The 16013-nt window shown below is 37.6% G+C and overlaps 1 protein-coding gene across 1 annotated transcript in view; it reads left to right on the top strand.

Moving 5' to 3' along the window:
• LOC136422221 (potassium voltage-gated channel subfamily KQT member 1-like) overlaps nt 1-16013 on the top strand; it is a 118217-nt gene that overhangs the window by 40429 nt on the left and 61775 nt on the right. The window contains exon 6 of the mRNA XM_066409867.1: nt 1017-1157. Coding sequence (XP_066265964.1) covers nt 1017-1157 — 141 coding nt within the window. The remainder of the gene's footprint in view (nt 1-1016; nt 1158-16013) is intronic.

Here is a 16013-nt window from a genome sequence, read left to right as displayed (position 1 = left end):
AGACCCTTACTGGGGTCTTTATTTGGCGGTGTGAGTTCATATAGAGCCACTCTATCTGCATACACACCTGCATGGGAATGTTAAATCTCAGATCCTGGACTTTTGGCCACAGGAATACCACTATGTGGGATCGTGTGGTGTAACGACAGGGTTTTCATCCCAGAACCCAGCAGTCCAGGGTTCGAATCCCCTGGTGCAACCGATATTGTGTCCTTGAAAATGGCACTTTACATGACTATCCTCACCCCACCCAGGTGTAAAAAACGGGTATATCATGTGTGGGTCACGACACCAACAATAGCTGCCTGTGTCCCACATGTATTGTACTGTTGAAATTCCAATAAAATAAGATAAATAAAATAGACAAATAAACTATCTAGTCATTACAGTACAGTGTATGTGGTAGAGATGGTAGAGCAAGGTCATGGCCGGAAGTTATGCAATGGAATGTGAACATCACCTCTCATCACCTGTAAGGCCAAAGCAAGTACATTTGATGATGCCAGCGTTAACAGGCCTGATGTCCAGGTCCATGATGCAAACAACAAGCTCTGAGTTGAGTTGAAGAAATGGTGTTAGGTGCCTTTCCAAAGGTCACAACACTGGGGCTTGCTAGGGATTCAAACCCAGAACCTGTAGATTCTTAGAGTCACTGACCTAACCACAAGACCACTTTGCTGACCTTGCCATCTTCAATAACCGTCGACTGCTAGAAAGACATTTGACCTCTGACCCTCAGTTGAATGACCTTTGTGATTTTGAGTTGCTATTGTTTTGAATTATTCTGATTTGTTTGATTTATTACTCCCATGTTTGATCATTCCTGTTTTATGTTATATGATTGTGAATTGATTACTCATTAAGTTTATGTTAAGTTATCCGTTTGTATCCTGATTTCTTATGATTTATCATGAAATGAAATGGCTCCCTTGGAAATCAGTTACAATGTTAACTGAAGGGACCACCCTAAAGATTGATAAATAAAGATAAATAGATTTCTTGTTTGTTTCTTCTAGGAACTGATCACAACGTTGTACATCGGTTTCCTTGGGCTGATCTTCTCCTCGTACTTCGTGTACCTGGCCGAGAAAGACGAGGTGGACGAGAACGGAGAAACAGACTTCAAGAGCTATGCAGACGCTCTCTGGTGGGGGGTGGTAAGTCATTCATTCATCTATTCATTCATTCAGACCCTAGTGGCACATAGGGCAGCAAGTTTTCTTGCTGTTTCAATAGTTCCCAGAACCTTTAGACCACCTTACCACCTCATCTTTAGATGAGATACAGGTTCCTGGTTACCCCAGCATGGGGTATAGATTTAACAGATTATAGGAGAGAGAACACAACCTGGTAAGAGAAAACATGCTAAAGAGCCTGAAATACTATTTTTATCACAAAAGCCACACTATAACAGGCTAGTTAGACAATTTTGTAGCCTATAATTTAAATTTCAACTGCCTAAAATGACCCAAGATCACACAATAAATTTAAAGTAAAAAGATTTAGTTAAGCTAATCATATACCTAATAGTAGATTCCCTATGTGATCATAGGCAACATTGCTGTTGCTACATTAACAGGCGATTTTTGGGCTTGACAAATTGCAGTACGGCTAAAATATATGTATTGGAAAATGATAAAGAAAGGTTTATTTTCAAAGAATAATAGTACTTATTAGTTAGTTTTTTGGCTATCCATATTTATCAGAATGATATTATTACATATATGACCCCTTTGGTAGAAAAAATATTGATTTTAGTAGGCCTCTTTTTATAGTTTGTCAGGTTCTTACAGTTACATGTAGCAGTCACTTTAAGGAATTCCATATTGAAAGCTTTACAGTAACTGTACTATGAAGCTTTGGAATAAATTACACATCCTTCAAAATAGCCTCTGAGTCTAATGTTGTGAAAAGAGCAGTACATAGCAAAATAAGAAAGGTGTAGCTACAAACATAATTTGAAACAAATTTAGTGTCATTAGAATAGCTCAATCTTTTGTGGTGCTTCAACAACCAAATAGACATTGACTTGAGTTAACAGATTCCATTGCTCTACCACCAAATGGAAACTCAAATTCCAACCTTTTACACGTTTCTGGTTTCTGTTCCATTAAGTAATATTTGCAGTTGATGAGACATGAATGAAAATGCCATGGTGTTAATACTGTCCTACTGTAAGCCACCAATGGTGATGCTTCGCTGAAAGTAACGCTTTAGAATAGATTGTGGGCCCATCTTGGTCTCAGGTGGTTAAAACACACGGAGCACTTAGCCGGACAATCCCAGCTTGAACAGTCGTGAATGTTAGGGGTGACTCTCTTTACCTCACCTTCACTGTAACATTAATGAATTACTCAACCCTCATTTGTACACCTGGGGTAAATTTGTACCCCAGCGCTACGTTTGTTGTAGCCTTTTCAGTATAATTAATGTTTGATCTTTGATGTTTTAGGTATTTGTCAACCAACATGATGTTAAACCACACATACTTTATTAGCAGATTTTTGTGTTTCGAGCATTTATAACAAGTCTATAATGACTTCTCTATGTTTTTTGTATTTTTTCAGTATCACTGAATTGTTTTATCTGTGATATTTTATGTCATTGTCAACCAATATGTTGTTAATCAAGACATAGTAGATTATCAGATTTCATGCCTTTGTGACAATTTTATGATGAATTTCGGGGTACATTTGTACCCCCGTGGGAAACAGTATCAACTGTTACTAACTTACAGCTGACATTTTACCTAGTGGTCTCATTTTAATCAATTGATATGGAACTGGAAGATGGGTGTCTTTTGGGCAATTTTTATGCATCTATATATTATCCCATGATTGAAGATATTCTATCTCTTTGTGAAAATAATTCTGAAGAGGGCGACTGTGCAAAATCTGCTTCTGTTTCCACCCTTATAGGTGATTGTGGGAACCCAGGTTTGGTTAATTTTTGGGGTACTGGATCTTTTGAAGGACACTGTGTGCTACAGAGCCCTCTAGTGAAGATGATGTGAACTGCAACAACATGCAGGGAGTTAGGCAAAATGGCACATGGTGCCTGTTGCTACTCGTGCAGAAAAGTTAGGTAGAAAAATTGTATGCTTTTAAGTGGAAGTTGTGATCAAATGGAAACAAATGCACAATGTGCTGAAAATTCACAAAGTTAAGGGAGAAAATTAGATTGCTATTAGGGAAAAGGAGATTACTACCGGATACAAGTATATATACAATGTATTTACTCCTCAAACTCAAATTACAACAAAGGTTTCTTGGAGACTTTTCCACAGTTAGTAAAAGTCTGAAACAAAAAAACAACTTTTGGTCATAGGGGAGGCTTTAAAAGTATAACTTTAAATGTAATTCCTATCCTTGCAGTTCTTACTTAAACTTGGTGTCATCGGCCTGAATTTCTTACCGTGTTCTTTTGGCTTCCAAAGTGCTATCAGTGGCAATTTGACTCAAATAACAGTGAATTGGACTGTTTGGTACCTTTAGATAACTACTTTCTGACTAGAGTAGTGTTGATACATCCTGTAACACTGTCTATCCACCTATTGACCTACATGTTACATAGACTGTGACTTTAAGCTAATGTTACACTGGAGCATTTAACGGTTGCAGATCTTAGGATCAGTTTTGAGTCTTGTGGTAGGCATGGTTTAAGCTTTAGAGGATACTTTCAGGGCTTGAAATACTTATTGTGTATGAGTGGGACATTTCAACAAGAATCTCTGTAAGTTGGTACATTTAGATCTATTAGGCTACTCTAAATTCATTTGTTTTCACTTTTTTACAATCATTTTGCAGTTTTTCACAGTGTTCAACAAGTTTGGGGTTGAAACAATACTATAAGGTGGTATGTTATATCTATTAGGCTACACTAAATTCATCTATTTTCACTTTTTTATGATCATTATGCAGGAGATGACATGTGGAAAGGAGTTTTTTCACAGTGTTGTAAGTTTGGGGTTGAAACAATACTGTCACAGTAGCAAATCCAGTATTCACTGTGCCTTGATTTCTCAGTGGCAAGGTCACTATGAAAATCAAGATTTGCAGTAATTTTTTATTCATATTACAGAGCCTGAATTTCACATCTATCTTCATTTTCATTTCTGAAAATTGCAAGTGGTTATTTCCAACCAACAACTTATGCTGTAAGTCACAAATGAAAGAACCCAACATACTTATAAAAAAATAGGAACCTGACTGGACTGTACTTGGCTAAATACACAAGCCTTAGATAAGGTCACATTGCACCGCTAGCTACTTTAAAGGATGATACTTCAACTCAGTTGAGGATGACAAAAGACGAAGAAGGTTTATACCCAAATATGGTTTGTCTAGGGCATGTGAGCTATCAAGAAATCACTAATATGCAAATAAGCACCCTCAGCCCATCCCCCTTCTCTGATGTTTGTTCTAGATAGACTACCATAGATAATCTCTCCAAGTCTCCTGGATCAACCAAACCACTAGACTGTGGCTAATTGTTGTCAGTGTGTTTTCTTTGACCACAATCTCTCTCTCCTGACTAGAATGGTGTTGAGGATGGGGTATTAGACAGTGCCTTACTAGCCCTGTTAACATTCTTTTTCCACTCTTGGAACTTCAAAGGAAGAAGTAAGTAGGACATGGTTAAGGATCAGGGCTTGAAATACTGGGCGCATGTGCACCTGTGTGCACCCAAAATTGGAGCTGTGCACCTTATTTTTGACCGGGTGCACCAGTGCGCCTAGATATTTTTGTAGGCTATGGGGTAAAGGTACTATCGTACACTAGTGTACATAATATTCTTGAAATGTAAGTAAAGTATCAGCAAAAGCAATATAACCTTTTGTAACAGTTGTACTTTATTTGATGTATTACTTGAAATTTGAAGTTTTGTTGGCTATAGAATTACAGATTAAAGCTCTTAAGACTATATATATAATAAGAGCATTCAACTTTTTAGTTGTTTTTTTGCTGACATTCAACTTTATTTTGTGGTGCACCCAAAATTCTTTCTGTGCACCTAATTTTTTTCGTAGGGTGCACTGGTGCACCTATTTCCAAAAATGAATTTTGAGCCCTGAGGATTATATTTATAGTTCATGAGGTACATTGTCACAACTTTATAACAAACAGAATGTAAAAATGGTCAATGTGCCCAGTGGAGGTTTGATTGTACAAAACATTTAGGTCTTCTTTCAAAACAATATACTGGTTGTAAATTTGAAAAACAATCTTTTCTGGAATGAAATTTATCTCCAAATTCAGTGCACTTTTGTCATCACACAGTTTATGATTTGTGCAAACTTTTATAGAAAGTAACATTGAGTTTAAAAATAGTATCATGAAATTAAAAGTGTTGGTAAAGTACACATGTTGTGCTTTGAAATATTTAATCATAACACATGATATACAATATCAAGTGACATTTTCATAAGTTTGAAGCATAATTGGTTGTAATAGCTGTTGTTCTTTTAAAGAAAAATGCATTTTCAGTTTCTTATTTTAGAATTATTTCATTGTAGACTTAGTTATGGATCCGTGGTGACATATAAATTTGTTTCAAATGACAGGTTTCTTCTTTTTAAGATCAAGGAACTTTTGTCTGTACGTGTAGCTTGATCAGATTGAGACAGAGAGCAAAATTATTGGTAGTTTAACTTTAAGAAACCCTGAATACTTCCAGAATTTGATTATCAGTTAATTTTAGTGATGTTCTCTGGGGACAGTGTAGGAGACAGTTTCCAGACCTGATAAGGATGTGCTAAACTCACCAGACGGGCACTAATGCCTGTTCCTGTCTCTTCCAATTCCACCCAGCATCCTGCCCCATTCTGAAAGGTACTCCGGCTCTGGAATGTCACATGTGCTATTGCCTAGAAGTCTGCTTCTTTTCATCTATGTAATTATCTGCTAGTACTGTACCATCTACAAGTTGGTTGATAGGACCCATTAACCAGGAAGATTCCTCTTGTTTCCAGTCTAATTTCCAGTCTAATTTCCTTCAGTTTAGGATATGACAGACCACACATCCAAGTTATTGTAGACAGAACAAAGTGGGGAGTCTGAAAAACTTGATTGATGTATTTTGTACAATGTCCAGGTCACTGTAAATCGTGAAATATTCGCCATAGGTTTTTTCTATGTTCACGATTTGACCGCGAACTCATCACAAGTTGCGAATGCTAAAATGCCCTATCTGGCATTGTGTTACAGTAACTATAATGGTCGTCTGTGAACTTTCCACTTGTACTGCAAAGTTATGAACAGTTCAACTTAAATCAATTTGATTGTCCATACAATATGCAATGTATAACAAGCATGTCGATATAGCCAGATACACTGTTACAGTAATCATCGATGATTCTTTTTCTCTTCTTCCAATAGCCAAATTATCCTAATACCAATAATTAGTGAAGTTGATTAGATCAAGACAATGACCCTTAATCCCACACCCCATGGATTTATAATCAGCTATTGTCTGGAGGGCTAATCTGATGAAGATTATCCAATTATCTTGTCTGGGAGCTAAGATAAAGGCTTTGAAGGATCATCCTTGAAGCTTCATTTATCTCCAGTTTATTGAAATGTTTCTCTGATATCATCTGTAGTTTGTTTTGGTTGTTATTTCTTGTTTTCGTGGCGTCGTGTTGGCATAACGGTTAGGGTTTTTGGCCCAGAACCCAGAGGTCCAAGGTTCGAATCCCCTGACATGCCCCAATTTGTGCCCTTGAGAAATGCACTTTACAAAAATTTCCTCACTTCACTCAGGTGAAAATGAGTTCCTTAGGCTTTGGTTAGATAGGACATTACATGGAGGTCTTGTGTTAGAGGAGTGCGCAGCCACACTTTAAACAAGAAGAACAAAACAAACAAAGAAACAAACAAACAAAGAAACTTATCGAAATGAGTAGGGGTCCTAAAACAAACAAACAAACAGACAAACAAAAAGAGTAGGGGTCCTTCCTGGTGTGAGTGGATGTAACAAGTCTGTCTGGATATGCAGCTTGTACTGTTCAGTACAAATCTGGTTTGTCATGTTCTTTCTCCTGAATAGCTTTGACACTACTCTCCATCGAAAGGAAAAATATTCCATCAAGTTGTTTCTGTTCTTCTTCTAAGAGTTTGTTGCTTTTGATGTTCAAATGATTGACTTTATTCCCTGTGCTTAGGCCTCTAATCTTGTGTTAGTGCTCCTTATTCCCTTCTTTGATCCTCTGTTGATTGGCAAATTAAGCGATACAGGAAATTGGTAAGAAAATTAATCTCAGGATCTAGACCTCACAAGGAAAAGTGTTGAGTAAACTTAAATCTGAATAAAAAGACTCTTTTTTACACAACCAAGAGATTTATTCAACTGACTTCCTTACAATTGTACCAAATGGCTGCTAAAATGTCCCAAAATAGAAGCATTTTATAGCGTCCTCTTGGGTTCTTACAATTCTACCAAATGGTTGCTAAAATCTATGGTGATCTGATAACTACCTGCTTTTATAGCTTTATAATTATAGTAGGGTGTGTCACAGACCATTGGAGAATTCAAAACAAAATAGTTTAAGCAGTATCTAATTTCTTGAGGGATTTTCTTTTACAAAGGATCTTAATAATTATGTAACTCTACTTCCACAAGGTAACATTTATCTGGGATTTTTAGAAACCGAGTATTTATAATTGTAGATGCAACATCAGTAGTACTGCCATAAATGCAAACTTTACTGACTTACTTATTCAGAACACTGTCTGAAAAACTTAAGTTGATAATCCTGCATTTAAAGATGACGACGTCAAAAGCTTTCCACCCTATAATGGAACAGACTGACTTCGCCATGGGAGGATTTAAACCATGGCGTTCGTTCACTGAAACAAAGCCTTATTTGCGATGTAGCCATGTGGAACTTAATAGCTGTTTTGCCATGACTTGTTTGTGCTTGGTCAATTTTATATCTTCAGCACTCTCTTCAACCCAAGAAAGGAACTTACAACAACTGCTTTATTAAGGTACTTAGTGGCGAGATTATCGTGAGGAATATTCGCGGAAAACAGTTACTAACGGAAAACTGTTGGTAGTTCAACAGGGAAACTTTATCTCAGCTGCAGGGTGGTATTTTAAACCCTGGAAGTGTGTGATATTGTAAGAAATCCTTCGGTAGGTTAAGAATGTTGTGTATTCTGTCTTGGCAAGCCTTACGCACTAGTAGTAGCAACACTTCTGGGTTGAGAGTTTGCTTTGGCTGCTAGTTCACACCTCCTTCTGTAGAGCTCCAAAACATGCCTCACAGTCTCTTCATTCCAGCACTAATCTTTGATAAGACTGTCCTTAAGCATATCATGTTCTACAGGCAACAAAACATTAAGTCTTGTTTTGCAAAGTAGTTTTTATCTCCATAAAAAATGTCCATTTTGGGTCAATGTGTGTGTGTGTGTGTTTGTTTGGTTGTTTGTTCAAGTAAAACTCAAATTGGTACGCAGGCCGCTTTTCATTGAGGTCATGAGGGAAGAGGTAAGGGTCAGATAGAATATTATAACTAGTAGGTACATAGACATTCAAGTGCTAAATGTTATTTGTGTGTGTCTGGTTGTTTTCCAGATATTTGTGGTCAGCATAACTTATTATTTATTAATGATAAAAACCTCTGGATGGATTGTAATGATAGCTGGTATGTGGGTATGCGTTGTGCACGCAGGGGTCAAGGTCGATTTTGGGCCTCCTGTGTTTGATGCACTATGAGTTTGGAATGAGAGGTTACTATGGAAACCACGAAAATAAAACCACCACAAAAATTTCAATGTTTAGGCCGCACCAATTTAATTTCTTATTGGAAATTTTAAACTATAATCCAACACGAAGAAGTTAAACTAACCATAAATTTTCGGCTGGTAACTCCAACCTTCGTCAGATGTTCGAATCACTGCATTGAACGCCGGGAAGTCGGAGACGTGATGACGTCAGCAGTGAATCCCGGCGTTCAATGCAGTGATTCGAACATCTGACGAAGGTTGGAGTTACCAGCCGAAAATTTATGGTTAGTTTAACTTCTTTGTGTTGGATTATAGTTTAAAATTTCAGATGAGCTTTCATGCAAATTTAATTTCTTGGTTAACGTATTTTTTTGGTAAAATTTTAGCATAAGGACATCATTAAAACAGAAGGCTGGGATGAAAACTTGCACCTGACCCTGTTCACTCCCTGAAATTGTGTGCAGCAAAATACAAACTTTCCTCTGAGATTCTGTTTTCAAGTTGATTTTCTAATCTAGCATTTTTTTAAACCAAGAAATTGAATTGGTGTGGCCTTACAGTAACTTCAACAGACACAAAAATGAAAATGGCAGACTGTTTCTATTAATACAAAGCACAGTCTAAGTATAGCTCAACATTCTGTCACAACTCTAGAAAAGCCCTAGGAAATTGTATATCTTTCTTTTGAATACTGACAGGAATTAGTTTAGTGGTTAAAGATAGTGCCTTAACTTCTTCAGTTGGGATTTCCTTTGTTTTTATTGTCAGTATCACTTAACAGTTGCAGTCTTATTTGTTATCATAAATTTAATCTGTTGTTCCTTCGTAATCTTCTAACCACAAGAAGTTTATATGTTCCAAGTAGTTTTCGTTCAGTGTATTTGTTTGTTTGTTTGTGTTGTTGTGATTTAACAGCATAACTCGAGAAGGATGGAACATTGTTATGTGATTTGGTATGAGGGTATTTAGTAGGCAGTGTCCAAAATACCCACCTGCAGTCTACAATTTGCGGAAAGGTTTTCAAGATTGCAGAAGAAAAATTAAACGACCTGCAATCTTGCAGAATGAAAAGATCAGTCTCGGGATTCAATGGTTCTCAATTTAGCAAACTAGCGGCACTGTTGATAAACTGAGATATGCACTGCGCGAAGCTGACGGTGTTTTACTGCGTGTAGACATCGACTGCCGCGGCTCGCACCGACTTCCGGGGTTCTATCGGGGGGGGTTTTCGGCAATTTCCGTGATAACTTCAGTGACGAATTGTGGGACAAAATTTGAATTGAAATTAGAAATGAAATTATTTTATTGGATTGATGTTGAATAGATATACTTTTGCTGTTGCAATTTCAATAATGTAAATTCGCTTTTCATTTTAATTATTTTTCACACATATATAGTAGTAGTATCCAGTGTTTTGATTATACTGCTGCCGGGGTCCCTGACACAGTATGTAATTCCTATTTCAAACTTTACCAGCAAAAATTAAAGATAGAGTGAGACAATAAAGAGTTGCAGCAATATTGCAAAGCTAGGTATGATGTAAATAAGTAGGCATTATTAGGTTAAGAAGATTGTAGTGTGGAGGCTAAATGGCTAATGTGTATTTTCAGAAAATATTTTCAGAAAATATTTCAAAATTTTGACATTGTAGGATATTGCAGCACATTGGAAAAAAAGTATTTCTACCACTGGTTGGTGTTGACACAAAACACTAATTTTTCCCATTGACACAAGAAGCATTAAGAATCAGGTCTAGATATTACCACCTGTCCACATGGACCAGATTTTATCGGTCCCCTGAGTGGTTTTCTTGCATGTCGGTGGTTTATTGCATGTACTACTAGTCAAACCCAGCTAATTTAGATATAGCCAACAATTGTATATAGTACCAGTAACCTATTGTTACAGCAAAGTCAGACACAGTTTACTGACGCATGTATGTTTTTCCTATGTTTTTATCATGTATTTGCAATTAGCCCACGGGCACGAACTTGCAATAAACTTCTTATGTAAATGCTTTGACCCTAATACTGCCTGTTTAGTGGTTCATTGCAAAGATGTCCCTATAGGTCTCCACATTTCTTGTTCTAGACATTACAGAGGGATGTGGTAAGTGTTTATGTACTCCTGTGGTTCAGCCATGCGTGCTATGGAGTATTACATCATACTGAATCCCCCCGCCTCGCATCAGATCAGGTGAATATGTGAAACATTTGCAGGTATTTTTCCAATAAAAGTCCCGGACAGGTCGTCCATTCCTAACATTCAGTCCAGAAATTCTTTCTGAGTTTGACTTTATATGGTGAAAAACTGTTCCAAGAATCTTTTCTAGACAGACCTTTGGGCAAATGTTTCATGAATCGTATCTCATAGAACATGACTTTGATTATCTTAAATCACCACAGTTACTATATAAATTGTAACAGTTATCTAAATTGTGTTGAATTGTCAAGCATCTTGTACTTGGGCCACGCTGACTTGGTCATATGGATGACATCAATTTTCTTCAGTTTCCAAAAAAACTATTTTGGGACCAGACTGTAAATCGTGCATAGAAGCTGCAAAATGAGCATTTTTAGTGCAATAAATTGAAGAAAAAAATATATATATCGAAAAACGAGTACTAATGTCATATAAAGCCTCCTTTCCTATTGTGAAAAGTACTGATTTTGTCATAAACATACGACTTGCACAAAACATATTTCCAGCCCTGAGTGAAGTGTTCTGATAAAGTCATCCAAGAAAATGTGAAAGAACAAAAATGAAAGAAATTGGTTGTTTGGTGTAACGGCACGTCACTGATGACAAAGTCCCTTGGGGATTATGTTCCAAATGGAACATTAATCCGACACAATATAATAATAGTGAAGTGGTTATCAGTGCTAGGTCTTTACTTACAGTGCCGTTATACTATGTTGTGTAAGTTGAATCATTTGTAAAACTTTCCTGACCACTTTGATTTCACCTTTTTTTTTTTGTCCCTCCTTTTTTTTCAAGCTTGCATCCATTTCAGAGTGCCTAGAGGATCCATATAATCAAATCAGTGTGGCCTTATTTCATGAGTGTTCATTCAAAAGAAAACATTACTCATCCTTCAAATACCCCACATTCTGTGAAAGCAGTCAACTGCGGCCAAATTTGTTTAAGTAGGTTAGAGAAATGCTCGGTGTTTCATTTGTTATCTTTTGCAATTAGCCGCGGCGGTGTCAAAATAACAGGAGTTTTTCCATCCTTCCCAGCATGCACCAGTACTCTTGTAAAGACTTGTGACCACCATATAAGGTATTGACGCGACAATACAACTTATTTATTATTAGGCCACACCATTTTGATTTCTTGGTTAACGTAATTTTTAAAAAAATGCTAGATTGGAAAATCAACGGGAAAACAGAATCACAGAGGAAAGTTTGTACTTTGGTGCACACAATTTCTGGGAGTGAACAGGGTCAGGTGCAAGTTTTCACCCCAGTATTCTGTTAACATGATTTTTTTGTGCTAAAATTTAAAAAAAAATCTGTTAACCAAGAAATTAAAGGCCCCACTAGATGATGATTGTGCTGAGCAACCAAAATTGGATTTGTGTGACCCTTGATTTTATAATTGGGACTGTATAGTTCTGACAATGTATGATGTAAAAGTTACAAAATGATTTAAGTGACAGCAGAACAAACAAAACGTTTAAAAAGTTTGTTCTTTGTCTATGAAATCCGTTGAGCAATCCATCAAATTTTCTGTTGCTCAGCGGTAATTCAGTCCAGTCACAAGTTGAAAAGGTCCCTTGGATGATTTTCCCATTTACACAAGCATTAAGAATCCTGTCTATAATAACTACCTGTCCACATAGACCAGATTTTATCGGTCCCCTGAGTGGTCTTCAGGTTTGACTGTACTTGAAAGACCCAACTCCCTTACAGGTGTAAATGGCCTTTGTAACACAGGTTGCTCTCCTCTGTGACTTTGAAAGGCTTCCTATGGAAGATTAAGCAAAGCAAATAGACATGACAACACTACTGTCAGGATCCATTCACCCCATGTAGCCACTGTTGTTCACTAGAGCACAGCCCCCTGACATTACAGCTTTGTTTGGACGCAATTTGGGCAAACCACCCGCAAAGACTACAGATCATTCAGATAAGGCTTTTTTTTTGGTCAAAATATTGTCATCGCACTAAGGTTGAATATGCATCAAATTTTGAGTGAATGAAAATATATTATACTACATAGATAGCATTTTGTGTTTATAATTATAAGAAAAACATATTCAACTGGAAATGGTAACTAAAACTAACTGTTAGAAAATTTGATACTGTAAATTGACTTAATTTTGCAGGGACTTAATTCAACAGTACAGGAATTAGGAGGCATTTTTGGTATTCTAAGTTTGCGGTTAAAACGATCGTATAATTATGTACATTGTAAGTGGTGTGATAAGTTCACAGTGACGACCGTGAAAACCGCAAATATAAAACCAAGGCAAATATTTCCGGATTTACAGTATTCTGTTGTGACATTTTGTTGGTCATCAGGGGATGAAAGTCCTTTTGTTGTGGTCACGTCTGTCTGTGAATCAGTGCAACATTATTGTTAAGCGCTAGTGTACATTAGGAGCTTAGAAGGGTCACACAGGTAAATAAACAGTCTGGTGGGATGAGCAAATCTTCCATTCAAGAACTCTATTCCTGAAATGTCACTTGTTGTCGGGTATTGTAATCACCGTGTTCGGACGAGCGGAAATGAAAAGTTTAAGCGAGCGTCACGATTGTTGACAAAACTAGACGGCTTTCCTGAAACCCTGTTCTTTCTTTTTCTTTAGCCAGGATTGTTAAAAAATTCACAGCATAGAATAGTAGATACAAAACAGTTACGTAATATTGTTGGAAACACAATCTCAAAACTAATATCTTCTTAGTTTTTGTTTAAAGTCATGAGTCTTATTCCATGGACTGTGGGTTCTTGCTTAGGAATGTTGTACTGTAAATCTTGTTACGTTCACCATGGTTTGATTTCCTCATTTTTTGGCGATTACCTCTCTACTGCAAAATCTTGACACCACAGATACATTGTATGTGTTTCCATTGTATTACTACTGTCCACTACTGCAAAATTTCCCAACCACAAACTAAAAACACCACAAAAACCTTCTCTGCAAAATCAAGTCCCCTTGGAATAGGTGAATTTACAGTACATGTATCTTTATTTCTTTTTATGTTAAAATTAGACAAAAATGTACTTGGTAGCAAGATATAAGTGGTTACATATAAGCATAGAAACTTTGTTAAGATTTCAATGGGCATTTTCCGAGAAGGCTAGTTTCTTGCAGTATGAACTCTGCTGATAGGAGGCACTTTTGACATGTGTAACTGAAGTTTTGTGGTGCTGTTTGTTAGTACAGGGATGAGTTAACAAGGATTAGGGTCTATAATCACCATGTCCCCTGCAGTGTGTACATCACAAACTTACAGGAACTAAAGAAGGGTCCATTTCACAGGACCTGACAACTGTCCATGTCCTGTTGTACAACTCACTGTCAATCTTCAATTGTTTGCAATGGCTTTATACTACGAATTTATGCCCCAATGATGCGTTTCGAATGTATTACTACAGTACTTAAGTCCAGTGAGATACTTGCTTAATGTGGTTAATATGATTGTGTTAATTTGGTAATGTCAGGGGCAGGAATGCAATCCTAAATGATTGAACCGTGAAAGAAAGAAAGCACACACAGATGTTGACAACTATTTTACAATTTTATTCAAAATTAAGGAAAACAACTCAGTAAAAGCATAATATTCCTTATTTACTAATAAATTAAAGAGAATAGATGGTGCCAGTCTCCATGCAAAATTGTAATAGTCAAAGAGCCATCACAAAGGTAAGAAGCAGTCACATATTAAATGTAGATCATCATCATGTCGTGACAAGTTCACGAGCGTTCATGGCCCTTCTCCCCCAATGCTCCATTGCACTGGGCAGGTCATCCAGTATGCAAACTGTGTCAGGAAGTAGGTTGTGCATGGTCTACCTACCCATGCATGTCCTGATGATGATTTGGAGCCCATAGGAAAATATCGCTGATGATCTCTCCCTTGCTCCTCCAGGAATGCCCAGCGAAGTGTAACCTTGGTGGGGGGTGGGCCTTGTTCCCCATATAGCCGATCCTTCGTGGGATGTTCTTTCCAAGAGATATTCATGGCAGTACGTAGTAACTTAGTGTAGGTGCTGTCCAGCTTTCTCTCAAGTCGTTTTGTACTAAGTGTCCAAGGGTCGCATCTGCAGAGCAACGCAGACACTACTGTTTCTTGAAACAAGTCACGATTCATCTGGTTTGGAAGTGACTATTTTCAGATCACTGAAAGCTTGTCAGTTGCAACCCAGGCTTTTCCTATTCAAGCTTTTACATCATTTTCCGTGGAAGAGATGTTACTGCCGAGGTAGGTAAAATCTTTAACCTGCTTCCCATTCAGAATCAGAGTGGTGATAACACTTATATCTATTGAATGTAGAAATGGACAGGTATCACAACATTCCCCATGACAACAGGTCTAAAATCCTAAAAGCACTGCGACCTAAAATTTAACAGTGTTCTTAGAATTTCATAGATGAAAATCACATATTTTTACGTCTTGCGTGTTTTGTTGTCTTTTGAGTCATACTTTTACATGTTAAGTCAGGAATTACACAAATCAAATCTAGGTCACAGCGAGATGGTAGTGCGTTCGCCATCTAGTGGATTGAGGCCCCAGCTAGGGTATCCTGAGAACCATCCTCAACGGCTTCTGGTTCCGGAGAAGCCGCTTCGCTGTATTCGGAGGTTGACAGAGGAGGAGAGCTTAGCTCATGATCAGTGATAACGCTGGCCGAATCATTTAGGATGGTTTCTTTGGATTTGTCTTTGCCATACGTTTTAGAAACGGGGTCTTCACTTCTAGATTCATGCTCGGTTCTGTATGCGCTAGATGTGTTTCCTTTGGGTTTGTCTCTGCCATACGTTTTAGAAACGGGGTCTTCACTTCTAGATTCATGCTCGGTTCTATATGCGCTAGATGTGTTTCCTTGGGTCTCTTTACGGTCACCACTGATATACTTGTCACACAGCTTGCTCATCCCATAAGGAGCGATTTCTGAAGAGTCAGAAGAGTCTGACTCGAACAAACTGTCGTGATCGCGGAGGTGACCTTCAGCGTACGGGGTGATCTCTTCATCTGAGTCGCCACTACTCTCACTTGATGTACTGCCGTAGGCTACAGCATAAGGAACGATCGCACTTGACACAGAAGGCCTGCG

The sequence above is a fragment of the Branchiostoma lanceolatum genome, chromosome 16, assembly GCF_035083965.1.
Source record: "Branchiostoma lanceolatum isolate klBraLanc5 chromosome 16, klBraLanc5.hap2, whole genome shotgun sequence".
Classification (NCBI taxonomy): Eukaryota; Metazoa; Chordata; class Leptocardii; order Amphioxiformes; family Branchiostomatidae; genus Branchiostoma; species Branchiostoma lanceolatum.
The sequence above is the reverse complement of the archived record's forward strand: the minus strand, read 5'-3'. Positions and strand labels throughout refer to the sequence as shown.